This window comes from Phaethon aethereus, assembly GCF_964289735.1.
Source record: "Phaethon aethereus genome assembly, chromosome: 3".
Lineage (NCBI taxonomy): Eukaryota > Metazoa > Chordata > Aves > Phaethontiformes > Phaethontidae > Phaethon > Phaethon aethereus.
The window spans coordinates 87,625,042-87,653,033 of NC_138576.1; the positions used below are offsets into that span (position 1 = coordinate 87,625,042).

The window sequence follows — 27,992 nt, forward strand, 5'->3', positions numbered from 1 at the left end:
TACAAGTCACAGCCTGTGTTAGGTGAACGTAGAATCCACCCTGGGTGTTAGCAAACTGCAATCACACTGTGATTGGGGAAGGTACCACACTGCCAGGACTGCTTAGACAGTTTTATTCCTTTGCTGCACTTTACAACACCCCTTTAGGGAGTGACATACTATTAATCCCAATTTACAGGCAAAGAAAAAAAGCACAGAGATACAGAATAAGACGGCAAAACCTGGTTGCATTCCTAATCGTTGCACAGTTCTTAGTTTTAACTCACAGCTCATTTCTTCATCCCTGTTCTGTTTCTTAAGACAGTATCTATATCCATTAAATGAGATTCTCAGACAGCTTAGACACTCTCAGTCCAAGTTAATGAAACAGTAACACTGGGACTTTTAGCTACATAAAATAATCCCACTTGCATAGAAACGGTGTATCTGGTAGACTTATCATTTCACATTTCTGGCATTTCTTTCACCAAAGTGAGGTATAAGACTTTTAATCAATGAATATTGAATCTCTCTGTCATGTCTGCAGTCCCTTGCTGTATCCTGTGTACTGCACTTGGTAGCTTGAATCCAGGGTCTCAGCTGTCCATCCCACTGTAGGTTTGATAGTGTTTATTATAAATTTTATCATTATTAGATCTGTAAAAGGACAAGAGCGAGCTATTGACTTGAGTTCACTTTGTTGCAGTGGGAAAATGTGGATGGAAATAAATCTTTTTCTCATGGTGGCTGTCAAATCCCAAAATAACCACCCCAAAAAACCCAAATTGCCACAGTGCGGTTCACAGGTGAGCAAAGAAATTGATGGTCTTTTAAATTTAATGTTTATTCAGCAGTAATGTATGAAACCATCAAGCTTTACATTTCTGTTATGGAGTTCTATAACATGTTGACTCCCATATACAACAAGCTTTACAAATTCATGCTTTCTAACCTGACTTTACTGTGTCAGCCTAATGGTGCATTGATTTCCCCACAGTCTGAGAATTCATAAACATAATTCTGAGCTTGTGAGACAGTTTTCCTTCAGTTAATCATCACAGAGAGCACCTTTTTAGTGCATGTTTGATCCCCTGCCCAGTCCTTCCCAGGGACAGCCTTTAAGCTCATATTTTATAATACCAATATAAGAATCAGGAGAGACAGAAGAGTAGATGGCATGTCAAGGAATCATCTCTGAACAAATTTCTCTAGGGAATTTTTCTGGATCAGTCACTTGAAGTTTGCCTGTGGTTAGTGTTGTAAATAGGATTAGAAGAAAGAGCTAGGGATTATGCGGGTAACAGTCTCGTTGGCAGAGAGATAAATTAATCACAGAATAGCATAGAAACTGCAGCACACACTGGGCTGGATAGGTTCATGTTTGAACAGCTGCTCTCCATAAGGCATTACCAGGATGCTCTTTAAATAAAAAAAATTATTTTCCTTTTCTTGGTATTATTCAGATTTTTAAAATTTAATTCTACCACTTGGATTTTTTAATAAGAAAAATCTGTATCTGTCACTAATAAAGTTATCAACATACACATACAAGTCAGGCCATATTTCCATGGGAATAACAGCAGAAAAATCAATTGGAAAATATCATAAGGTCTAGAGTATCTAATATACATTTGTGATGTAAAATTCAATGTTTGAATATGAACATGATCAGCAACTTAGAGAAGTGCATCTCCAGTTGCTCTGCTGACAAACTTAAATTATCAAAGAGGTATGTGCAATTACTCAGCATTTATGAATCATCACCACAAAATGTCTCTTGTAAGATGTTACATAAATGTAACTCTAGTATGAAAGGCTATGCTGCACCACTTTGGAGTGTGAACTGGCATAGAAAAAAAAGTAGTTTAGGATTTTTCTGAGTTCTAAAATGTGTGCAAACAGGATTTTATACTCCTTAAGCTATTGGTGAATGGGAAGTGATATAGATGATATCTGACAAGAGGATGGAGTAAAGAGAAAAATATGTTGTATATGCTTTTGTACTCTGTGCAGTCTGACTTGTCTGTAGAAAGGCTGTTATTAATCCCTCTCAAATGATTCTTACCGACATATGACTTCCTTAGAACAGCAACAACATAACATGTTATTAGCCAATGGATGGACTATAATTTTTTTAAATCAGATAATTGTTCTCCTTCACTTAAAATTAATTCTGTATATATTCTGTAAAATTATTTAAGCTTCATACACTAGCAGAAGCTTCCTATTTTGCAACCAGTGAGGAATTTAAGAGCTAGTTGTCCCACTACTTCTGTTGTTGTCAGATCCATGAACACAATCTTGGTGGAGATTCTCAAAAGACAAATGATCTCCAGAAATCTGACCAACAGTGCAAATCTTAGAATTTTACTTTTAAAGCTTTTGTTTATTTTTAATAAATTATCTTTTTTAATTTTACTCTTCTCATAATATTGAAATTTGTAAAAGATACTGAACAGGCTTTGAATGGGTCAATGTTTTAAACCTGTTTAACAAAATGAGCCAAGAGAAAAGCTCTTACATGGGTAGTTTGACTGAAAGTCGGACATGAATGGGAAAATATGCTTCATGTGAATCTCTGCTAACTATATCAGTCTTTCCCTCAGCCTGAATATGGGAGAGGGCAGCAATGTGCATGAATGGATTCTGAAAGGTAAGACAGAGGAAAATTTTTGGAGGGATCAAAAAATGAAAAGAAAGGTATCAGACCAAAAAAACTGCCAATGTATCTTACAAGTTATTAAAAAATAAAGTCCCTCTCATTTACCTTAAATTTTCTGAACTGAATTCTGACTCCAGGAATTTGAGAAACTGCTCTCTTCCCACAGGGTCTTTCAAAGCTTCATCCATGCCAAACCCCCATCGTTTCACCCTCTGCTGTCCTGGCTCTTTGCTACAGAAGGAAAAACAACAGAATCCAGAATCAGCAATACTTCAGTATTCTAATACTCTGTGTTCATAATTTAGACTAAATCTTAAAGCTCAACCACAGATTTCTCACCTTCCAGATTGCTCATATTTTTGCAATGTTCAGAGATGAGCAACTAAGCTATTAGTACTTATGCAGGATGAAGGTGATACGCATGCATTTACACAGAAGAATAAGGACTTCCAACTAGGAAATGGTATCAGATTTTAAAAGGTGTCTTTTTTCCCCACACTGGAAACCTAGAAACAAGTTACTGTAACTTTTTACACAGGTTTATTAATCCATAGTTCTACCCATCTTACGAAACTGTAGAGCTGGAAAGCCCAAAAGGATAGTGCATTGCCCTTCTGCCTCAGTATTTTGCTGCAATACCTGTCTGAAATCTTCACGTTTCAAGAAAAGCCTGTTATACCACCTTATCCCAAAAGAAGAAATAAAATTATATACCTTGCCTCCAGTTCCCAGAAAGTGGTGTCATCTGATATCCAAGGATTAGAGGGATCAGGGGGCACAAGAAAAGGATCATATTCCAAATACTGCTCTGTATAAGCTAAAAGACTAGGAAAACAAAAGAAACAAACATTATATCAGGAGGTGAGGAAACCTGATGAGGTTACCCCAGTTAACAAGTTACCTTGCATCAACTGAACCATGGTAACTGTGTGTGCACACACTCAGAAGTCAGCTACAAGCTCAGGCTAAAACAGATTTGCTCAAGCCTTTTGAAAGCGGACCTCTGAAGGAGGAGGGGTGGGAGCTGAAATAAAATAAACTGCAAAGTTCTCTAATACTTCCACATAGCTCCTTTTAGGGCTCCTTCAGGCACTAATAAATTAAATCAAACAACCTCTTCGATGCACATTTGCTTTCATAAAGGAACATGTTTCATACCCCTCTGGTTTCAATTATCAGTTCCTTTAAAATCTGTTCTAAAACACTGCACGCTATTAAGGTCATATTTATTGGCCCTGCAGTTTCTAGGACTCCTTTTTTCCTCTTATAAATACAGTTAATATTTTTATTATTTCCTAATCAAATGACACTACTTCCAGGTTTATTGCTTTCCAAAAAAAACTTTTTTCTCCCAAATTCTTTGTTATTCATGAATTGGTCTCACTCAGTTAACACACTAAAAACTTTGCTTGCATTCTGGTAATATACATCTCCCATGCCATTATTCCTACTTTCTGTTTCCTTTTGCTTCATAATTATTGAAAAATTATGACAGGTGAGAACAAATATTCTTTCTTTTCATCCCTATTTATATTATATTTAGTCTGCATTCCGTTTTTACTCTTCAGCAAACACAAATTCTTAACCTGTTCTCTTTATAAATACATATTTATATGTGTTTGTGTGTCTATGCACACATACACATGTAAGTAGACACACATGCACAAACGTATATGAGAGGATGAAGAACCATTTGTATTTGGCTTAGTTTTCTTTACTAAGTCTTGCACAGCTCGATTTTCTGCAATTTTCTCTACCTCTGTGTTTGATGTGTAAGATAGAGCATTCCTTTTCTCTACTTCTTCTCTACCTAAGCTGTAGTTAGTCTTTCTGAGGGCCTTTTTGTTTTCTTTGCTTTCCGGCCCCTTCCTGACAAATTTTGGTCTTATTTGGAGAAAGATTCCTACTAGTGTTACACCCTTGGATCCAAAGTAAGCTTACACTCACTTTTTTCAAGCACTGAGCTCCTCACCCAGTCCACTCTGCTGAGAGTTCCCTTGCTTTGTCAGTGATTGCCCTTCTGAAATATCAAAACAGTAACCCCAGACCTATTTCCATTTAGCCTCCCTGCCAATGCAAGGTGAAACTTGTGACCACTTGGTCAGAAGCTCTTTCAGTGACTCTTGGGTTTATCAGAAATAAGGGAATATCTGGGTCATCTTTTATCAATCAAAGAACTTCATACATAAAAGGATCCCATATAAAGTAAACACTCCTCAGTTATTTCTATGACACCTGAGCTCCCTTGTGTCTCTTTCTTTGAAGATATTTCATATTGACATTTTCCCAATAGTTATCAGTCTAACTGAAAAACCAGAAGATGTGACAATATACTTACCTCTCTGCAACCTTTGACATTTTTAATCTATGTCTGTCTAACTGCATTTGCCAGTGCTTAATCTGCAAGAAAGGAAGTCAAAGAGTGTTGTGAGTAATTTGTTGCCTGACTCTATTTCCATAACTTTTTTAGTAGGGTTGTAGTTTAACCTTAATTTATCCTAGGGCACAGAAAAGAAATATAACTGAGTTGAAACAACATTTCACCAGTGTAGTTTTAACATAAATGGAATTTTCCATCAAAGAGAAAAGATCACACAGAGACAAAAAAAAGGACCCAATGTAACATTTTCCCTAAAGATTCATCAACAGAAATCCAATCAGCCTTTTTTAAGATTTTTGAAGATATTTACTAGTTCTTCAGACATTTACCTTCTCCCAATTCTTACACCTCAGGAAAGATTAATGAAGCATAAACAGGAGATAAATGTGTGAACCCATACATGCATACACAGAGAGGTAAGTATACCCCCAAGCCTCAAATCAGTGTTGAAGAGCAAGCTGTCAACTGCTAAAGGGGCTCATGGGCTTAGCTATGCAAAGAACCCACTAACTGGCCTGCTGCTAACTGCCTTCAACTGTTTAATGCAAGATACAAAAAATGTCAGGTTTTGTCTCATTAGTTTTATTTGAAGTTACATACCTAAATCTGTATATCCTGAAACAAGGAAAAGGTTTACTAAATATTTTCTAACTCTGTTCTGAACGTAACATTCCCAGTTATGCCAATTTTTGGTTTAATACCTACTTTCCTAAAAAAGTTAATTTAAAAGTACATGTTTGTAGTGATTTTTCAAACCTCTTGGTGTAGTTCATCTTCTGTGGGTGGCTTAGTCTCTGGTACTGGTGTGTGGGTAGGGCTGTGACTTCGAATGTCATTTTGTAAGCCATAGACAGACTACACAAAAAATATGGAAAAATGATAGTTGCTTTCAGACAATGCTTTCTACACATACCCATAGTAACTGTGACGTTTTAGCACAGCATGCTCAAGAAGATAGCCAAGATCATCTTTTTCTAAAGAAGCTGTAAATAAGCCATGCACTCAGATAAAATTGTGCTTCTATACCATGGTGTGAAATAAAGACTCCTAAAACCCCACAATTTCATAATGCCATAGAACACAAGATCTACTTTTTTACGTCACTATATTAACAGCATAGTAAACATGGGGGATGACAGCGAAAGGCAGCTATTACAGTAAGTAGAGATGACCAATAGGAAAAGAAGAAACAGTATCCTGAAAAGTAGACTATCACAATGGGTTATTTGGATGACTCACAAATTTGCAACTACTGCTTGGTAAATTACACTAATCTGGACCTCTCACTACCATAAATAAACTACCCTAAAACTTTCTCTAAATACACGTTCCTTTTTAAAACACATTTTGCCATGGCTTAACATGAAAATATACCTCAAAGGAGTACTTTAAAGCTGGAGTCAATCTACATTATTATGATACAAAGGATTTGAAAGAAAGTGTTGTTCCAATCCATACACATATACCTAGATAACTTACACTGTCCATGTCTGGATCCTAGTTTAGATGAAGCTAATTCCCTACACAATTTCTGGTCATCCATTTGGGGCATAATTGTAAACTAGAGACAATTATGACAAACTTTTCATTAGGATCAGCACAAGAAGAACTGCTGTTATACTGTACACTGCATTTTAAATTTATTTTTCCTTAATTACTGACAGAAATATTTTAACATGTTTATTCAATCTACTAAACAACATTAATAAAGCATGCAAAAATGAATTTTATTTTCATATTCTCTGTGTATTTCTCCAAAGTCTTTCTTATGTGGTAGCATTTACTTACTATTAGCAAATTTGTTAATACTAATTTGTTTAAGAGCTTATGAAATAATAACATACATTCATGTATTTGTTCTTCGCAGCCACAAGAAAAAAGTGTTTTAAGAAACCATGGAACTTCATGCTATAAATTACCTCCACTTCCTGTTTTTGATATAAAAACAGTACTTACCTTTCTTGTTTTATGTGGATTTCTCATTCTTGAAGATTTTTTTATATCCACTTCAGTAGTGTTTACACATCCAGGCTATTAAAAGAGAAAGAAAGGAAAGCACAAGGATAAAATCTGCAAAGAAACTCCATACTATTCTCATTGAGATACTCTTCTTCAGTTTGTAAGGCTAAGAAATCACCAGAGGCATTGTATTGGGTCTGGCTGAGATGGAGTTTTCCCCACAGCAGCCCTCCTAGCGCTGAGCTTTGTATCGGTAGCTAGAACGGTGTTGATAACACACCAGTGGTTTGGCTACGGCTGGGCAGTGCCCGCACAGCATCCAGGCTGCCTCTCCAACATGCCCCCCTCAGCAGCAGGCTGGGGGTGGGCAAGATCCTGGGAGGGGACACAGCCAGGACCCAAACTGACCAAAAGGATAGTCCATACCATATGACATCAGCTCAGCAATAAAAGCTAAGAGGAAAGGGGGCGGGGGGCATTCATTACTACGACATTTGTCTCCTGGAGCAATGGCTAGGCGTACTGAAGGCCTGCTTCCTGGGAAGTGGCTGGACATCACTTGCTGGTGGGAAGTAGAGAATAACCCTTTTGTTTTCCCTTGCTTCCATGTGTGGCCTTTGCTTTTGCTTTATTAAACTCCCTTTATCTTGACCCACAAGATTTTTCCATCTTATTTTCTCCCACCCTGTCCTGCTGAGCAGAAGAGTGATAAAGTGGCTCAGTGGGCACCTGGCATCCAGCCAAGGTCAACCCACCACAGGCATATAACTACTTGATGTCCTTCTATAATAGTGTCTAAAATCTAAATAATGTATAGTCTAAGGAAACATCTCAAATACCATTTTATCTGGCTTATCGTACGAAAGAATCTTTTGCTATTCAGCCTTGTTTGCTGGACCCTATGATGGTTTTTAGGACAAGTCTTACTGTATATCTTTATGCTGAAAGTCGTGAAAGCAATGTACAGAGGAGCAGAAAATATCCAAATGCATATTATAAGACACACTTGCAGGACAGGTACAATTAGTAAATTGCTATTTGGTAATTTTGGAGTGAGACTCCAAGACTGAAGACCACATGCTTAGAGCTCATGACAGCATGAATTTGAAATAAAATAAATTCTCAAGATAAAAGGTTAACCTGAAGACTGGCAGTCTAAACAGAATGACTCTCAATCATCTGGTTTGGCCTTCAAAGATTCATTCTCGCAACTCTGTAGAATCCCAAGGGTCACAAGTCCTCTAGTTTCTTCTAATTCATCTTTCTTTGACACTTCTTTCTAAGCACCAATTCTGTGCAGAAATTACATCTTTACCCATTGCTGGAAACAGCTAATAATAAGTAAGTGTTATGCTCTTGGGTGAGTTTTACCTATTGATTTCAGAGAACTTGCATTTGCCACTGAGAGTGGGAAGTACAAAATCTGCTCTCTAGTGGGAGCAGGTTTTTAGTGAAAGTAGGTTTGGGGTTTTTTTGATGGGAGTAGCTAGATGTAGAATTTACTTGCCCGACAGCCAAGCTGGAGTTATTATCACACTAAGGATACAAGCTTTGTCTTCTTATCATAACGTAAAATGCTTGATGTGCCTGTAAATCTTCACAGACAAAAATTTTAAATATTTCTTATCTAGGCAGAGCCAAGAAACAAATACATTTAATTAAACAGGCCAACGGTACTTTGCCTCTGGAAAATGTTTTAAATAACAGACTGATTTTTTTATCCAGTATGATTTTTAAATTAATAAATAAGTTTTTATTTTAAATACATTAATGTGTGTTTGAACATAAACATACTGTATAAACAGTTCCTCATCACAAAGAATAAAAATAGACACTTTGATAATATTCTCAAGACTGCATCTGACATGCCTATTGAGCTAGAGTTGGGAAGGCACACTCTGTGTTTGTGAACAAAATCGGTAGTTTTTAAACCCAGAGTAACTTGTAACTCCCAAAGACAATGACAGGTTGAAAAATACAACATTCTGCATGGTGGTCAATTTAAAGGCAGAAAGCAATTTCACAAGGCAGTATACTGAGATATAAAGTTAAAAAGAAAACAATTCATGTACTTCAGGATTATGGCAGCAGCTGGCAGAGAACAGATATTTTAACAATATCTACTGCCCTTAAATGCAACCATTTGAATAGCAGGCACACTTACAGAAGGCACAAACTGTTATTCGTTGAGGTTTCAGTTATGGTTTGTTAAAAACATGCCCCAAAAATGGAAAGGGAAACAAACAAGCAAGCAAACAAAAAGGGCATAAACCTCATCTGAAGCCTCTTACTTTCAAAAATTTCTAGTCCACCAGCAGTAAATTGGTATGAAGAGATCTAGCACCTTGCCCAGATAACGTACATGCCAGAGCTGCGCAGATTGATGCGAGGGACACAAGAAATTCTGGGATATTTTTAGGAATGAAACAAAGGCAAAGCTTTTGCTGGCTGGAAAGAGAACCAACCCAGTACTGACCTTCTACAGCATCTAGTGGATTCTTACTGACACCCGGCTGTTTAAAACCTCTCACACTGAAGTAAAGCTGCTGTGGCACACTTCACTCACGAGGGGCTGTGAGGGCAGACACGGGACCAAGGTGTGACTGAAGGGAAGATGGTAGGAGAGCAGCAGCAGGAAGGTACAGGCAGGGAAACATCAGGAAACTTCAGTGCAAAAGGGAAGGCAGCTAAAGTGTGTACCACTACTCTGACAACCTGGGGTAACAACAGGAGTTTAAGACATGTATCACTACCACTGCGCAATACTGTTCTCGGAAGTTGATTCAAATAATATCACCGGAAGTACCTAATGTCATCGGGGCCACAATTCATGTTTTCTTCTCAACTGAAGAGTATTTATTAAAATGATACTTGATATGAGATGGGATTTATTGTTTCTCTGGTGCTGCCACATTTTGTCTGTCAATTTTCAAGAATAAATATCAAATCTTTTCAAATAAAACAAACACAAAAGCTTGTATTATTTGAACATTTTGCTAAAATAACTCAGTCTTTGTGGGGAAACCTTTGCTGGACAACATTTCATTTTATTCCTATGCCCCCATTAACATAGTAAGTATGTGTTTGGATACAATTACATCCAGCTGTGTTTTCTTTTTGTGTTGCTTTTTTAACTGGACTACCATAGTTCAAATACTGAGATGCCTGTCAGAGTCCTCTGCTGCAAGATTCCCATTTAGTATGTAGTATATAATTTGCATACTAATACTGTAAATAGTTTTCAAACAGATTTCCTGGAAGACATGAAACCTCTTCTATATGTGTAAATAGAATGCTTATTCCTTTCAGGACTAATATTCTGTATGAAAACAGTTCCCCCTCCACACACACAGAGGAAAGTCTTGAGACCTTGTTGAAATTGTCATACAGCAAGATCATAACCAGGGTAGAATTTGGCCCTCATCTGCTTTTAAATAGCTGGCTGAAAAACTGTCATATATTCAAAGGAAACTTAGTTTCTTTTCATCCATCTGTTAGCATGCCCTTATCTCAAAGTACAAATGTCATTGGATTAATTTACAGCAAAGGACATGCCAGTACAGTCATGGCAAATTCATTGCTGAGATAAATGGATGCAGATAAATAATATAAAAAAACATATATCAAAGATTTTTTAATCCCTACTTCAATTATTGGACAATGACATTTGTACGAATTCCAAGGAGCACAACTTTCTACTGATGCTGTCTAGGAGGCTGCATAATAGGATCCTGCCAAGAAACACAGTGGAAGGAGGAAGCCTCCTCTGCAAGGAAAGGGGGTCCAGGAACTCCAGGTCCAAGAACTTACATGCTTGCATCTGGCTACAGCTAACATTCGAAAACAGCAACCACCTGAGAGCATGTTTAGTTAAAAACAATCCACTTGATATTCATAATCTTTCCCTGATAACTGTGGCAACAGTGAATTAATTAATTAAGCCCTTGTAATAGTGCTAACCTAACAGTGAATTAATTTTTTGACACCTGTAGCAAGTCTTTGGAAGAATTTGTTATTTAGTCAAATGACATGCTTTAGCCATGGCACATTTCCATCCAAACAGTGCAGAATATGTAATATTTGCAGTCTGTTTGCTGTGCAAAGTTGCACACTCCAAGGGCCTGGCTACATAGCCAATTGCTATGTAGATCTATTGCCATAGATCAATTGCTATCAATACCATTTTGTGTAAAAATCTGTTTGCTATGATGTAATTCTAATAATCCTCAACAGAAAGCAAATTAATGTTTATAATGATATCATTTGTGTTTTGATGTTTTTTTTCTTTCTAAAAGAATATGGCAACTTAACTGTGTGTCCACTTAAGCCAGAATAACCAGAAGTTTTCTTGTGTCTGAGATGAATACACCCGTGTATGTGGGAGGGAATAAGCTCATGCATTGCAATAGGCTGGGAACAGTCTCTCTGTATTGCTGCTCTGTAGAAAATGATCTGAGGGAGAAGCTGAACGCGAGTCAGCAGTATACCCTTGCAGCAATGCAGACAAACCTCAAACCCAGCTGCATTAGCACTAGCACAGCCAGCAGGCAAAGGAAGTGGTTATTTCTTTCTACATGACATCATGAGGATACACCTGGGATACCAAGACTAGTTTTGGGCCCCACAAACAACATAAGAAATATGTTCAAAACAGAAAAGTCCAGTGGATGAACAGACTTTTTTCTGCTTGCAAAAGGGGAGAGCTAACTGCTGTCTTCTGCTGCCTATAGGAGGCTTTTAAGAGCTAGACCTGTTCTAGAGATGCACCAGGAAAGGACAGGAGACAGTAGCCAGAAATTGCTGTAAAGGAAATTCCAGTTGGCTATAAAGAAATGTTCTTCATTATAAAAGGAAGAAGTTGCTTCACAGAGGCTGTGGAATCTCCATCCTTGATGATTTTCAAAGCTTGTTTAACCAAAGGCCTGGACAATCTTATTCAACTTTGATGTTTGCACTGCTTTGAGCAGGAGGTTGGACTAGAGGACGTCCAGAGGTCCCTCTCAGCCTACATTTCTGTGGTACAGTCTATGATCTTCACAAGCGGCAGGATTGAAATTCAAATAAACCACCCTACAGAACACTCCAATCAAGTATTCATGGCAGTGTGAAATTCATCACCCTGCCTTCCCCTCACCACAACAGCAGAATGGAAAGACAAGACTGGTGTTTGCTTCCTTACTGCTGCCCCTGCCCTCTGGCAGCCTGCGGCGCATCCTCAACCTGTACAAACAAACCTAGTGATGATTTAAGGAAATGTAATTTCACAGCCTCTTCAGCTAAAAGCGTATAGGTGCTATTTAAAATAATTACCTCATTTCAATATGCACACCCATAAATTCAGGGTGTATTAAAGCAGTAAATATTTAGGCAGATTGATTCACACCCCTTACACAATTTCATGGCATTTCAGTGTCAATACACTATGAAATCAATCCTTTCATTTGTTTTGCAAGCATAGGCTAACTTCAAAAGTTTAACTGCAAAATACTAAATTTCAAGATCTCCAGGCTTTCAAAGTTTGAACACTATAAATTTAAATCATGGACATGGATACAAACATGACAGATCTTCGCTTCCACTTGGAAAAGATAAAGTCAGACATACAAACATAAAGACAAAGCAGAGATTGAACGCTGTCTCCTACATTATTTTTAATAGAAAACTATCACAAATATAGTAAGCTTAAAATTTGAAATTTCCTGAGTGTCAAATGTTAGTGTTGCCTTCTGCAACAATCTTTTCTATTTCTGTCATTTTTCTAGTAAAGGGGTCTTCTAACCCTCAACAGTCACTATTCATATCACTCACTTCTAAAGTAGGGAAAGGAAGCTAATTAGACAGTGAATGATAAACAGAATACAGAGTTTGTTTTTATTTCTAGTTTTTGTATTCCAGTTTACTTATGTAGCTAGTTGAATTGTGCATAGTTAAAAATCAAGGAGAGAATAAGGGCATGAAAGATTATAAAAAAGAAATGAGGCAGTGAAAAAAATTCCAGTGGCACGCAGCTGAAAAAAACAAGTTATTAGCAAGAGGAATATCCAGTTTGATTCTGATTATGTGGGAAAATTTAGTTTTTCTCATACAAAGTCTAGTATCAGAGGAGACATTAAAATCCTATATTGCGTAAGTTGTCAGTAATGGCTAAAACTGAGGCTCTCGCAAAGGAAAACACAGCCTACATTCTCCTGCAATCCACCAATTTTTCATTTCCTAGAGATGGAAGTTATTGGAGTGTGCAGAACCCGCTAAGGCTTATAAGGAAAGGTTGAGGTTTAGGTATAGATTATTTGGATATTTTTGGGTTTTACCTCATCTTACACACTTCAGGGTCAATGAGTAAAAAGGCTTTGCTGTGGAAGAGCTGCACCATTAATGACTTTGCTGGTGCAATAGAAAGTCTCAGGGAAACATTTCAAGTGTGCTGAGCACACGTGGTCAGGTCTTTTAACAGGATTTGGAAAACCAGCTGCCATCTTAAGTTCCAGTCAAAGGTGGACGGCACATTTCCAACCCTTTACAAATTTCAGAAAACTGTTTTCCTGGTGGTTATCTGATAGGACCTGAAAGCTGTTTAAAATGTAGTTCACCTTATAACTATTAGATCGATCAACCTCAACTAAGTGATACAAAAATAAAGCCAGTGGCCACAGTTGCCAGAACCTGCAAATAGGTAGGAATGCATATTGATCGTGCTGCTAGAGGGGATCTCACTGCTTTCTGTTACACCACCCAAAGCAGTAAAGCCAAACCAGTGATTACAGGGATCAGGCTACAGGAACCACTTCCTTTTGTTGGAAAAAAATATTGTTATTTACAACTGAAGCACTTAATCATAAGTTTAATTTACAGTTAACTAGGTGTACGTAATCTGAAACACTCTTATGAACTTTATTAGCCTCTCCAAAAGTCTATGGCTTAATTACAATTTCCATTCAGTTCAGCAGTTCTTTGAAAATAACTCTGAGAAATCAAGTGTGTAAGCATTGGGACATCTCTTGACAACATCTCTAGTCACAAGATCTCCAGTAAACTAGTAGATGTCTGAAGAAAGAGGAGAAATATTATGGTGAGATTCATTATTAGGATTTTTATGGACATTTTCTTTTTTTTAATTTTGCAACTTAGGCCCCATCTATCACAAATGTAGCATAACCCAATAACTACAAACTCTAAATTAAGTTAGGTGGGTATCTCCACCGCGGGGTCTAGCTACTTACTGAAGGTAGTCTTTGTTCCACACTTGAAATTGATCATACCAGGTAGGTTTTTTTCCTTCCTGTATATGTAGTGGCACTGTAAGTTTTACAAAAGTATCAAGACACTATCATGTAATAGAAGGGATCAGCAAAAACTTTTCTTCTCTCTACTTGGATTTCAAAGAGTATGTATGTGTGTCAAACATGCTTGCTTTTTTTTTTTTTTTAACACCATCATATTCCCAGATTCTGCACAATTACTTCTAGCACAACTATCTCTTTGGAAACATGCCTTTTTGATTCAGCTGTGTGACTGACATACAAGCAGTGTGGCTCAACTTGATACTTGCTGTTAAGTTACAGTGCTTTTACGGAGGTTCCACTCGCATTATATTTCTAATAAGAAGAAAACACAGAAAGACAAATATTTGAATTACAGTCTATTATGGCCATGGTAATTTCATCTATAGATTGAAATAAGTATGTAAGCTTGATGATGACATTGTATACAGCTTCTATCAAGTTCTCACCTCCCTGGAACTCCAGACCAAACTTCTCTAAAATTAGGTCACAATTTTTCTACTTTTTCCTATGGACTCTCTCTTCTGTTAGAAATTAGCTCATCTGGGAAGCACAGCTATACCTGCCAATTAAAACTTACAAATCATATTTAATGATTAGGAAGCAAATGCCAAGATTGTTCTCAAGTGCAAATTCTGTAGCAGCATGTTTCAGATTTCATTCCCAGGTGCCTCATAAATTTGGCAGATAATCAGGGAAAAATTATTAAAACTTGCTTGTTCTACTAAAGCATTAGATATATTCCCCAATTTCTACAGACTTTTCATTATGTATTTTAAAAGAGATGTGTTGTGCTGCTAAATGCTATCTTTGTAGAACACAAGATAGGGTAAATAATTACAATGCATGGATTCAGAGTGACTCTGAAATAAGCTAATATAGCTTGGAACTGGACTTGCACAAAATAGCCTCAGATTTGGTTATATTCCTTAATATTAATCTATTTTTAAAACATGTGAAACATCTGACTTTATGCTGCAAATATCCCTGAATATGGTCATCTACAGTCAAATAGTATTATGGAAACAAATTAGTCATACACAGTTTAACTGCTAAAACCTGTCTGTATCAGCTGATAATGATGTACAACCTATTGGCTTTTAATTAAGTAAATATAGCTACTTTTCATTTTTTCTTATTCATTCATTGAACTGGCATTTCAGGCCACAGATTATTCAATGTCAAATCTTATTGAACTGTTTCCTTCAAAGGAAGGGATTGTCTTAATTCATAAGAATTAATAAAAGCTTTGTTAGGATTAAGTGTTGTCTTCTGTTGAAGGTTTTAGTAGAGAATTATGCAGACAGCATAGAATGAATTTAAATGCTCTACACATATCCTCGTTAGCTAATTTCATTTTGACTCATTAAAGAACAGAGATAAATAATATAAAGTTCCAGACCTATTTATTAAACTGAAATGAATGAGCAATAAACCTGATTGTGTCTTCCTCTAGAAATATATTGAGGCAGAAATAATGACTTGATAAACTGCAGAGAAAGGCATAAGCATTTAAGCACTATAGACAGCCCCACATGGAAGACAGAAAACTTGCCATTTGGACCAATTAGTAAAATCAATACATGTTTTATTCAAGGATTTATTTGAAGATCACTGACTACTATCAAAATAGCAGTAGTTCCACTGTTGGTCTGCTGTGGACTTAATCAAAACATGGCAAGGAGCGCAATTAATGGATAAAAGTTTAACTATGAATTGTTTCTCTTGTTTGGACGAGACAAATGAGGTTCAAAGACCATCAGACAAAGGAGAAACATTTGATCAATTAGTCTGATCAAACTTTAATTATGTTTGCAGCATGGTAAAACTCAGATGGTTTTCAAACTAAGGGATGGGAAGTCTCACTTAACATGGAACTTAGGATCATTTAAAATTTGAAAGATTTTCAGCATCTTTCCAAAAAAAGGAACCTATGCTGTACCAGTTTCCTGTTTATACCTATTTATCTTCTCAAAACAGAGTTCAGATTTTTTCCCTGAGTAGTATCAAACACACAAGGAATTCCAGTGGATATACAAACCAAGGAGTGGCTTGGAACAGGAGAAACAAAAACACAGAGAGATTTTCAAGAAATATAATACTAATAAATCAAACCATAAAATTAATCCATATGAGATAGAGCTCTTCAATCTTGACAGGGATTCTCATGGTGTCACATACTTGCTTGTTTAAGGACAGATCTAGTGCAAAGCTGGGCTTTAACCTAAGAGAACTGGAGTTTATCATATTTAAAAAAAAATTTTTTAGTGGTCTGTGTGTCAGAGAAAAAATTTGCAAAAAAGATATGAAAAGGATGTTGAAATATAATTTTTGAGATAAGTCATATGAAACTAAACTAGAAGCTGTACTAAAGAATATACTACTGCATGGAAGTTATATGCTTAATTCTTTTTGAAAGTTAATTTAATTTCTAATTACTCTTAATATACAGTAGACTATCTGAGGTTTGTAGTGACTGGTTTTCAGAACCAGAAATTATTGTACAGAGAGTAGATCCACTGTATTTATTCAAGCAGTGTTCAGTAGTATTACTTTTAGTTAATTAATGCCATTTTTGTGTCTCTGAAGATTCCAGTATTTGCACCACTGTTGCATAAGGAAACCTGTTGCATTTATCTGGTTTGTTGCTTCTATGCGAAATATTCCAAGTCATTATAGCTTTCTCAAATTTTTTCAGACCAAAAGGCAGGAAACTGCTGTTTTACAGATTCCATACAAAAGAATTTACGTTATTCACTTGAAAAGAAGTGACAACAGGAAAGTCTGACCTCATGTCTCTGAAAATGTTAAGGGCCAATATAGGTGACATTTAGAAATTGATTATCTGCCTTTTGATTTATAAGATGCTTGACAGAATGCTTTGGATTAAAGCAGCAAATTTAATTCACACAGAAACAAAAATCAATGTATAAACGTTGCACTTATTTAAAAAATTCCTTATCCTCACTTCTTCAGCTGATTTTCCTAATTGCTACCAGAACTGGGTCTTACTAAAAACCAAAAGGTCATTTCATTTTCCTGTGTCCTTCCACCACCTCATCAGTTAGCTCTGTCACAACTTCTGACCTCTTCATAATCCTCAGTTTTAACCTGAGCACTTTAAGTTTGTTGCACTGTTGCAAGAAAGCTGGCTTCTTTTTCCCCATCTGTCCTACTCTTACTCAAGTATTAGACTAAACAACAATGCTAAATAATGTAAATACAGATTCTTCCATAAAGATCTTGGTTAGCAGGCTAGCTATAAGGTTTATAAAGATCTGCCTCAAACAGAGGCAAGTATGGATCATAAACATTATAACCATTTTCTGGAAATAAAACATTGTACAAGGCTTTGTTTCTTTACCAGAAGCGCAATTATCTGAGACTGACAGTCACTGCTTTGGCTGCATTCCCTGTCTGCTGGAGAGGTAACTCCCTTGAAAGGATATACAGTGAAAGAGGTGCAAAAGACGACATGAAGATCGTATGCAGATAAAACACTAGAGAAGTTGGATGTCATGATTCACATTCATCTCCTGGAGATGTTTAAAAACTTTCTGAAAATATTATGATAAAGCAGGCAGAAGTGTTCTCTGGCTAAACAAGTGACTGGCCCAGAAAAGTCTAGGATTTGTAGCACGCAAAGTGTGAAATGAAGGACTGCAGCACCTTTGCCAAGTTAAAGTCAGTCTTTTGCTGAGTCTTTGAGGCTGATCTTGAAGGACAGGATGGAAAAATCATTAAAAAGAAAGGCAACGAAAGAAAAGAAAAGAAAACCCAGAACAAATAACTGCAAATATCTGCTGCATGACCCTTGACACCCAGTAATATTATCTACTGGCTCAGATGCTGAGGGTCATGTTCAGACCATATAAAATACAGATTTAGATATAAACAGATAGGAGATTAATGGCGGTAGAATCTCATAAGAAAACTAAATAGAGAGAGAAGCAAAAAGTGTGGCATGTGTTACAAGGTTTAAAAAATTTAAAGATTACTGTTTTCCTAGTTTGCTACTAGGAAAAAATGGCATGAAACACCCAAATCCAGAAATCATACATATTTCTGAATTTTACATCACCGGTGAATTATCTTAAATCCACACTTCCCTTAACATTGCTGCTGTCCCTATCAGACATACCCACCCTGGATACTTTGTCTTACTGTATTAAATCACACAAATACTGGTTTTGTTTTTCGTAGAATCATAGAATACTTTAGGTTGGAAAAGACCTTTAAGATCATCAAGTTTAACCCTTATCAATATTTGCTATTCAATTTTTTCATGAAGGAGCAAAGTGATCACCATCATTCAGCAAACCAGTGGTAACAATGGAAAGAGAAGTCCTATGGATTGGTTTTAACGAAGCTACAAATGGCAAAATGGAAGAACTGGATCACACCTTGACTCATCTTCATGCTTCATTAAATCACAGTATAACTAAACCATAGCCAGAGTTTAAACTTTGGAGAGGGACATACACCAGTGTAGTTTTCTAGCAGATCTTAGAAAGCTGTTGCATATTTCCAATGTTCATTTTAAAAACAACTGCACACAAATCTGCTAAAGATGACCGCAGTACAACCAATGTTCTAACTGATGACAAAGGTCAGAGGCATTAGGGGAAATAAAAATTTTTTTGAAGCTTATTACTGTTAAGAAGCATACAGATGAATTTCAGGAGAAAATGATACTTCCCCCTTAATCTTCTGAATCTCAGCAAGTACCCAACAGGCCTTTATTATGAATTTCATTTAAATTACATTAATGTGTAACTCAGGAAGAAAAGTGAATTGTTTGTATCAGCAAGACATCAGCTGTTGTTTCTTGCTACCTAAAAGAGTTAATTTTACAGCAAACCGCAGCTACTCTGCTCCTACTGTATTTAATGTGGGTTTGATAATGTTTCAGGGGATTTACTGTTTTAGTACCTGTTTCTCCCTTTTTAACAAGAGTAAGGTTATGAGTTTTAAACAGAGATAATTTAGGAAAGCTATGACTTCTTTTATGAAGACTTTAGTCGGGAGCATGACATTTCTTTTCAAACAAAAGCAGCTGCTTAATTTCTTTTGCCTGGAAGGAACTGACTTCCCCAATTTACCTTGATTTATTACTGCTTTTTGACTAACACCCTAATCTTCTTATCCAATTTTTGCTCAGTTCCATAGTCTGTTATCATTAGAAGTTTCAAAATTATTAAAATTATACATTTTCTAGGCAGGTGGAAAAAAAAGGAAGGCTTTTAATATACATTTACTCTGCCATCAAAGAGAGAAATGCATCACTATATATGAATAATATTAATCTCATACCTATGTTAGGTACTGGCTATACGTTAGAAATAATTGCATGGACTTTATCCTAAGTCTGCTGCTCAGGACCTCAGGGCAGTTTATACAGCTCACTCTGAGACACTTTTCTGTGGTTTTACTATGATTGGTATCTGAACCAGTAAGATTAAATGTTGTTCAGGAATGTCTGCAGGCTGCAGTACCTACAGTTGAAGAACAGACATGCTCTTTCTAGTTGCAAGCCAAAATCTTTCTACATAAAGTAGCAAGTGGAATTTATAGAAATGACCGAGACTATGCTCCACATTACACTAAAATACACACCAAAATAAAAAATTAAATACAGAGTGAAACCGCAATTAAATAAATATTGGAATGGAAACTGATCAGTGAGATAACAAAACTGTTCTCTTAACTGCCTCTCAAAAGAAAATTGAGGAACAGGTGACTATTTGAAAAAAGTCCTCTCCAAATCCACTTTCTCCAGTTCATCTCCAAGCATCATCTCTGTCTGAAAACCTAAGAGAAAGTTGTGGACACTAGCCAGCCAGCTGATCAAGAGTAATAGCCATGATTATTTTCAAGCATTTGTCTGTCTCTCGGACTATGGCATAAATCTTCTAGGGCCTCTGTAATCACCTGCAGGATTGCCTTTCACTTGGGACCTATGAAATAAGGAGGGTTTTGAAGCAAATGCTCTTTACACATCAAACCTTGGTCCATTTCCTTTATTTTAAACCAATCGGTCATAGGGATATTTCTGACACCCAAATCATGCTCTTTTTCTGTACCTACACTCTCCAGGTTTCACTATCATATAGCTGTTCTTTTTTCATGTCTCTCATTCCTGTAACGCACTGTTCCACTGTCCTTTTGGGCCGATGGCTTGCTTCCCTCCTATCCCTTTCATCGCCTTAAAGTATCTCTTTTTTGAAATAAATTGCAGATGTAATATTCATAGATTGTATTCTGTATGTAAAGGTTCTGTACAAGCACTGTAGCGAGGTAAGTAAGAAATAAAGCAGCTAGGGACCAATATACCTGCAAAAAAACCCTGAAAAATATTTATTTACTCACCTAAACAAAAAAAAGAAAATAATGAAATATTTGGTTCTCAAAATTAATTTTCAGTAAAAAAAATTAAAGTGGGGTGGATTTTGAATAATACTGTCACTGTCCCTAGCCTCTGAATTTTTAGGAAAAGATGAAAACACTGTAAATAAGCATAAGCATTACCCCAGATTCTTATCCAAACATTACCTAATTTTCCAAAATTAGCTCTCCAGAGTTGCAGCAACACTTCTGTGAGTTTTTGGTGGCTTTTTGCAGGGCTTGAAAAGCCATAAAACCATTAGAAATTGTAATTAGCTCTAGCATCACCTTCCACTTTTCAGTCTGTTCCTCTTTTACTTTTTATTATTTTTAACAGAAGCTTCTGGCTTTTACAGTGACAGTATATTCATAACAATGTTTTCAAAATGAGTATTTAACTAACTAGTGAGAGGAGCTGGTTAGCTAAAGTATGAACCTCTCCATTCTTCTATTTGTCTCCTAAAGTCAGGAGCCTACACTGCTGACTGTAAACCACTCTTTTGCCCCTGATATCTCCTAGGTATGTCTACAGCCAGATTAAAACCAGCTGCTGGACCAGGCAGATTTATACATAGTTCAGCGAAAGCTCTTAATCAGATACAATTTCCTCTTGTCCCGGTCCTTTTAATTCTCTCCTTACTGTCTGCCTATATCCTAATGTGAAATTTCAACAATTCATCTTCTCTTCGAAACCTGGAAATAACATCTCATTCCAAGATTCAAAACCCTTAGATCCATTTCTGCAGCTAATATAAAAACTGACTCCCCTTTCAAAGTTCTCAGGTCCACAGAAACTTTCTGTGTCTATTCTGTATGTAGCTCCCATGAACATCAGATGGCAGATTGTTTCTGTCTGACTAGATAATAATGTCCCAGTCTTCCTGCATCTAATGTTTATGGTTTGAATCTTTCACTTCAAATGATTTTCTCTACCTGACATTCTAAATTCTACCTAAAGTCCATTTCTTCTACCACTCTTTCAATTCCACAGTCACAAATGCAAGCTGACCATGTCCAAGTTTATTATTTTTTATTTGAAACTTTCTCACTGTATTCACCTCTTCTACAGGTATCATCATCTAACTTTACTTCCCCAGAACAATTAGTTTTAGTTAAGTATCTTTTCCCAATGTCACAGTCACGATATCTGTGCTTTACTTATCCAATATAAAGATATAGTCCATACTTGGTTTCTTTGGTAATGAAACGAAACTCTGCACATAGAAAATAAAAGCTCAACTCTAGGTAAGGGAAACAGTTATAATTCTGTAGTAAAGCAAAAAAAGTGTGATTAGTGAGTGTTCGCAGTTTAATTTGAAGTCTTGTGACATTTGACACTTTCTCAAAGTTTTAGCTTTCAAAGGTAGTTGATTATGTAAGACCCTATCTTTTTTTGAAATTTTGTTTCAGATGGACTTTGACAAAGGACTTGGACAAATCTTGTTTAGACAGTGTATGAATCCCACAACTCAAAGCTCACAATATCTAACCTTTATGTACATTAAAAATAGCTTGTAAATGTGACCAGAATGAATTTGAAAGGCTTAGCAAGCAAAAAAGAAGATTGAAAAAAAAGTCAGATTTATTTAAAAGTATTTTTAGCTACACTGATAATTTTGCTTGTGTGACTCATACCTTGGGAAATCTTTGTGATAGTAATAGTCCAAAACAGGTATCTTCTGAGTCAAGAAATCAGACACAACAGATCTATTCACTGAAAACCCCAAACTGAGTGTACACACACACCTGCATTCTTCAATAGTTGAATGATAAGAACTATAGATCCCGCCAAAAAGGGAGGCAGGCTCCAACCTCCATCCCTATAACCCTTTAATTTGTTCCCAGGCTACCCCAGTGCTCCACAGAGGCTGACATTTATCAGTGTCCGCGCTCGCAGGCAGAGCAGCACCACCAGCACTCACCACCGGCCGGTGCACGTCCCAGAACGCTCGCTCCTGGCTGTCAAGAATCTTCCTCTCTATCTTGTCTCTCTTCTTGTCGACTCTGTGAATGTTATAGGATATTTAAAAGAAACAGTTTTAACGCCAATAAAATTTTAAATGTAAGAAGTGTCCAATTACTTTTTACTCCCCTTCTCCCTTCAAAAACATGCAAAACCAAAACTCCTCATCTTCAGAGGAACTTACTTTGCTTGTGCTTCAGCTTGCATAAAAATAAACTCCCACTTCCGAGCAAATGCTCGCTGTAGCCTGGCCAAACTCTCCTGAAAATACATCACAATATTAGTGGGTTAGGTTGTAAGTTATTTACCATTTAATAGCTTTTAGCTTATCTTTCCCTCCTCACCTCACTCCCCTCAAGATGCAATACAAGTCATGATATCTGTGCCAGTGTAAATGTACCTTACTTATCCAATATAAAGTCTTTGCTTGACACCAAATGGAATGGAGTACTAAATCTACTTTTGAATGCCCTGACTATTTTAGTTTTGAAACTGATGACAAGGGTGGATGCAACGTTCAGCAGAACATGGGATTTCTGAAGTATTCCTATATACTGGATGCTGGCTGAGTAATTTTGTAATAATACAAAGAAACATTATTGTTTTGAAAGTACCTAATAGTTAAAGATAACAGCAGTACTTGCCATACTGGATGATCCACATGACAATTCCCATCGGTCATCTACAGAAACGCTTTACGTTGAACAAGGCTGGCTGCCTATCAATTTATTTACAATACACTAATAAGAAGCTATCTATACTTTGGTAGTATAGGAATCTTCCAAGACTCCCACAGCTATCCCCATTTAAAAAAAATGCAGACTATAGTTCTTTACTACTATACAGGAAATGTATATATCCTACAGCCTACCAATAATAACAGCAAGAAGATTTGTAAAATCTTAGCAAAATTCTTTGCTCCGGTGATGCTGGAACAGCTTCACTGCCTGTAACAGAGCTTTTCCAATCTCCCCCCAGCTTAAATAGCAGCAGTATGCAGTCTGTTAACATGGAGAAGTCTGAGATTCTTACCTTCGTCCAAAAAGACCCCGGTTACCTTCATGCACTGCTTTCTCTGAGACTAAGTGAAAAATTGTCTGTAAGCTTCCTAACAAAAAGTGTTGCTTTAACTGTATTTCTATGCACTGCAAATGTGTCTCTGTGACATACTTACTGAAAATAAAGACTGCAGAGAGTGAAGAGGAGACTTTCTAGAGATCTTGTCAATACCAGTAAAGGCTCTCATGGATAGTATACTGGAGGTGAATTTTCTAAGGCATGTAAGTATAAAATTATGCATACCCCACAGTGCAGTACACTGAAAAGCAAGCTTGTGCCAGAAGAAGAACTAAAGTGTGTCAGCATGGTGCTGCGGCTGGAGTATTTGGCATGTTGAGAGGCCTGGCTGACTATCCTGCTGTCCTGTCACAGTAGCACAGCTGGACAGCTTTCAGCACAGAGCCAGGGCTGTTCATGAATTTAGTGTTGACATTTTCATGAAAAATTCAGGAACTTTTGGGCAGATAGGGATGAAGTTCAAGACATCTCTCTCCTTAGCAAGAGCCATCCTCATCAGCTAATAAAACTCCCTTTTTTTCCCAGCTCTTCCTGGCCCCAATTTTCTTACCTTGCCTGGGGCACAACTCAACTTTCAGGGAGTGGGAATTGCCTCTAGTCTTACCCTCTTTGCCTCTTTGTCTAACTGAAGGGACAAGGGCTTGAGTGCCAGCATCACTTTAAAGAGTGAGATTTCTATCTCTACAGCTACCAAGTGCTTTTGAAAATGTTTCAGAGATCCTTCATTCAAACCTTACACAGTGTAGAGTACAATTTCTTTCAAACACCCATGGTGTATCAGGGATTTGTGAACAGTTCTTTTTAATCCTGGCATGGTGATCTGAGCAGACTAAGATTATATGTGCACCAAAATCTCAACTTTCCCAGCTAAACTTCACTACAGTGTCTCAAACAGCATTTATGACTACTGAGCACTGTCAAACCCACATGCTGGCAAAAGTGGGTAACTTATTATCCGCAAAAGTGGATAATAAATAAATTTTCACACATAATGCTTATAGTTCTCATGCTTAACATTATTTCACATGCTCATTAGGCCCAGCAGAGAAATTTACTTTTCCCCAGGTACTTACAGCTTCATAGTCTGCTAGCTCGAGCCTTGCTTTGTTTTGCATTGTCCGCTTGCAGAGGTAAACAGCTGGAACAGAATAAAATAACACAGAATTTGCTACTATCCCACAAACAGAAGACCAGAAATCTAGAGGCTTCATCTCTAACTTTTTTTGTTTTGATTTCTCCCTTTATTCTAAAAAGCTTTAAATATGGGATCAATGCTACCAGTATTATAACTAAAATGATAGGTCAGATACAGAGATTCATTAAATAATTATAAAATCTGCTTTATGCAACAGGCGTCATATACAAAATGCAGGAGATACTTGGGGTGAGGTTGTTTAATGGCCAGGGAACTAACACATTAAAGGAAAAATGGCAAAAAAAATTTTTAAACTATGTGTGTATAACATAATGTGTAAGAGTTTTATCAGGAGGTGCTGCTATATTAGTCAAATACTTTTTTAAGAATGTGTATACATGGTTTTAGTATTTTTTACTTTATATTTAGAAACCACTAAATTTCAACCTTAGAAAATTTTAGCTAAAAATTAATTCCAGATAAAATTCAAGTTTCATACAGATTAGTTTGCTATATCCAATATTTAAAACAGAAAATAATGTGTGACCAAAAAATGAATAAAATGTATCATGTATTAGACATAATGAGAAAAAATATTCATTCATTGATTTTCTAGATCCCAAATCCTTCAGCAGAGCTGTTCTGCCTCCACCTCATCCAGACAGAGCAGAATCTTATAAAATGGAATACTGACAGCTAAATACTGAAAAGATGCAGGGATGAAAATGAAACTTAACACTACATAAACAGCACAGTGGTTTGCTTCATGTTGCTTGTTCCTGAATTCCTTATGTGCTCCATTGCCCTTGAAATAAGTACATTTCTAATAGACTTTATTTAGCAACTAATACTTCACATCAACTCTGAATATTGTACAGCTTCTCCCACCAGTAAGACAGTGAGTGCAGTACAATTCCTTATTGTGCAATATTTACCCACTTCATGACTTCAGAGCACCTTCTCATGTGTAAGAAAACCTTAACTTATCTGTGGTCTCTATAATTAGCAAAAAGAACCTGTATTTACTGGTTGTGGTTAGGAATGTTCCTGCTTCCCGACTGCCAGCTTGTCCACTACAGGAGCAAAGAGGAGTAACTTCAAATAAGGAACCTAACTCTTGCAGTCACTAGGAAGAAAGAAGTGCTCATCTTGTATATAGCTTTGGTTTTTAAGGTAGTCAGACCAATTCCATGGAAACATTTATTTCTGACAAGTCACCTGCAGATGCATGCAAACCCACTCCAGTGGATACTATTTCTGTGGAACTGATGACAAGCACTTCTAATAACTCCAGCTGCAGTTACAGGTGTTACTTGCCATAAAATTAAGTTATATTTTAATGCAGCATCTCTCTCCCCTGCACCCCATTTTGTAGGTGTTATCTGGTCTATTTTCTTTTATACTTTTTCACTTTCCACTCCCATAAGAAGCCATGGTCTCTTTCTCTATTCCCTGCACTACAATATCTCTTCTGGTTTCAAAACTATTTCTGTGTCTACAAAATCTACAAATCGTGTCACACACCAAGTACAGCAGACAAACAGTTTCTATAGCCTCAGTTTCCATGCATTTTAATACTAGTATACACTTAACACTAATGCATTGGCATGTATGCTGAAATGTCACAAAAAGATGAGGGGATGAATTCTAGACACTTTGTACCTAGATTGCGTCCACAATCAGTACACTGGTAAGACAATATTGAGGTGAGAGAAGGTCTTTGTCATTTTGCTCCTTGTACAGTGAAGCATTTTCCTCTTCAAAATTGGTTATTTAATTGAAGAAGAAGAAAAAAATCCCTAAACACCTTGAAAATATTAGCAATAAAATACATATTTAATAGAAATGTGTAGACAGTTCTGAGAATTCCAGGAGTCAATTTTTGTCTAGTCCAACCAGTGTAACACCATTTGAACAGCAACAAAACAAACTCCCTGATCTCTGCACTTGATTAAGCCCTTGTAAACCATATTCTCATGGTCCCTGTGTAGGCACCTTTAGTTAGTTTAGCACTTCCATGAGTTCAATTGTGGGTATATTTTGAGATTAGCACGTCCTGCTACCTCCAAGAAAAATCGTTGCTGCAGAGGTGGCTGACTGTCCATCTTTCTGTCAGGATAGGTTTTAGCAAAAAAGCATCTTCAGATCACGAAGTTCTCAACACTGACAAAACAACCACCAGGTGACCAGGTGCAGGAGAGAGGAATTAGCTTGCCACACTATTAATCTAATATCACATCTAAGAAAACTTCACTGAGCAACTGCACTGCAGTATTTTCCCTGCAGGGTTCTTTTAATGACCCTTTTTGCTCCAACTCTGTAGCAAATAGTCCATATAAGAATGTTTGTTTTTCATTATGAGCATATCTTAGCCAAGACTTAAAAAATCATGTTCATTCCTCAAACTTTTTTTTCTCTGGAATATCCAGATCCCCTCCCCTTCAGGAGCCTAAAGGTTATAATATCTGTGGCTTGGATTCTTTATGTCAGAACAGTTTCTGTGTGCCAGTGTGGATAAGGCAGAATATGCCCAAGTAGGATTTAGTTATTTGGGAAATATGACGTATGCACTATGTAGAAGAAAATAGTCCTGAAGGACACTCCCACTCTTTGACTGAATTTACTGCCTTTGCTATGTGCTAACAATTACATCCTTATTATAGAAGTGCATGTTTGAGGATCTATTTACGAGCTACTTGTAGTCACACGAGAAGCTGGCAGCAGCTCAGGAGTTTGAGTTCATCAGTTCACACTCTCATTATCATATTCTTTGGCTTGTCTGTAACAAAATTCACTAGCCCATTGGAAAGCAAGAAGAATGTGAAAATCACTCTCATTTTCAGCCAGAACATTTGAAGACACAGAGACATGAGGTTTTGAGGTTTTGCTCTTCTGACTTTTAGAGCAATGAGATCTGAAATACAGATACTCCTGCCATTCACAGGTACCACTCCTTTTCTGCACCAAAACATGTGAAGTTAACTGCATGTGTCCGGTAGCCTGACCTTGAGCGTCTGGGGAAGATGTCAGTCAGTTTCCCTCTCAAAGCAGTGTCATGAGACCTCAGCATTTCAGAGAATGTCAGTGTCTGCTTTTCTAATCCATGGTTTGTATGAGTTGTCAGTGTTTTTACAGATTCATACATAAGTACAATCTGCAGGAAGGGTCTCCAA

General features: G+C 36.9%; 1 protein-coding gene across 13 annotated transcripts in view; it reads right to left on the reverse strand.

The window, feature by feature from the left end:
- The window catches only part of RGS7 (regulator of G protein signaling 7), a gene marked incomplete at both ends in the record, with an annotated part of 259,392 nt that overhangs the window by 38,405 nt on the left and 192,995 nt on the right, over nucleotides 1-27,992 (reverse strand). For 10 of the 13 annotated variants that reach the window (XM_081997367.1, XM_081997372.1, XM_081997366.1 and 7 more), the window contains 8 exons: nucleotides 2,747-2,872; nucleotides 3,356-3,466; nucleotides 4,980-5,041; nucleotides 5,778-5,876; nucleotides 6,978-7,052; nucleotides 22,567-22,648; nucleotides 22,792-22,868; nucleotides 24,758-24,822. In XM_081997367.1, coding sequence (XP_081853493.1) covers nucleotides 2,747-2,872; nucleotides 3,356-3,466; nucleotides 4,980-5,041; nucleotides 5,778-5,876; nucleotides 6,978-7,052; nucleotides 22,567-22,648; nucleotides 22,792-22,868; nucleotides 24,758-24,822 — 697 coding nt within the window. The remainder of the gene's footprint in view (nucleotides 1-2,746; nucleotides 2,873-3,355; nucleotides 3,467-4,979; nucleotides 5,042-5,777; nucleotides 5,877-6,977; nucleotides 7,053-22,566; nucleotides 22,649-22,791; nucleotides 22,869-24,757; nucleotides 24,823-27,992) is intronic. The other 3 variants (XM_081997364.1, XM_081997375.1, XM_081997373.1) reach the window with 2 other exon arrangements.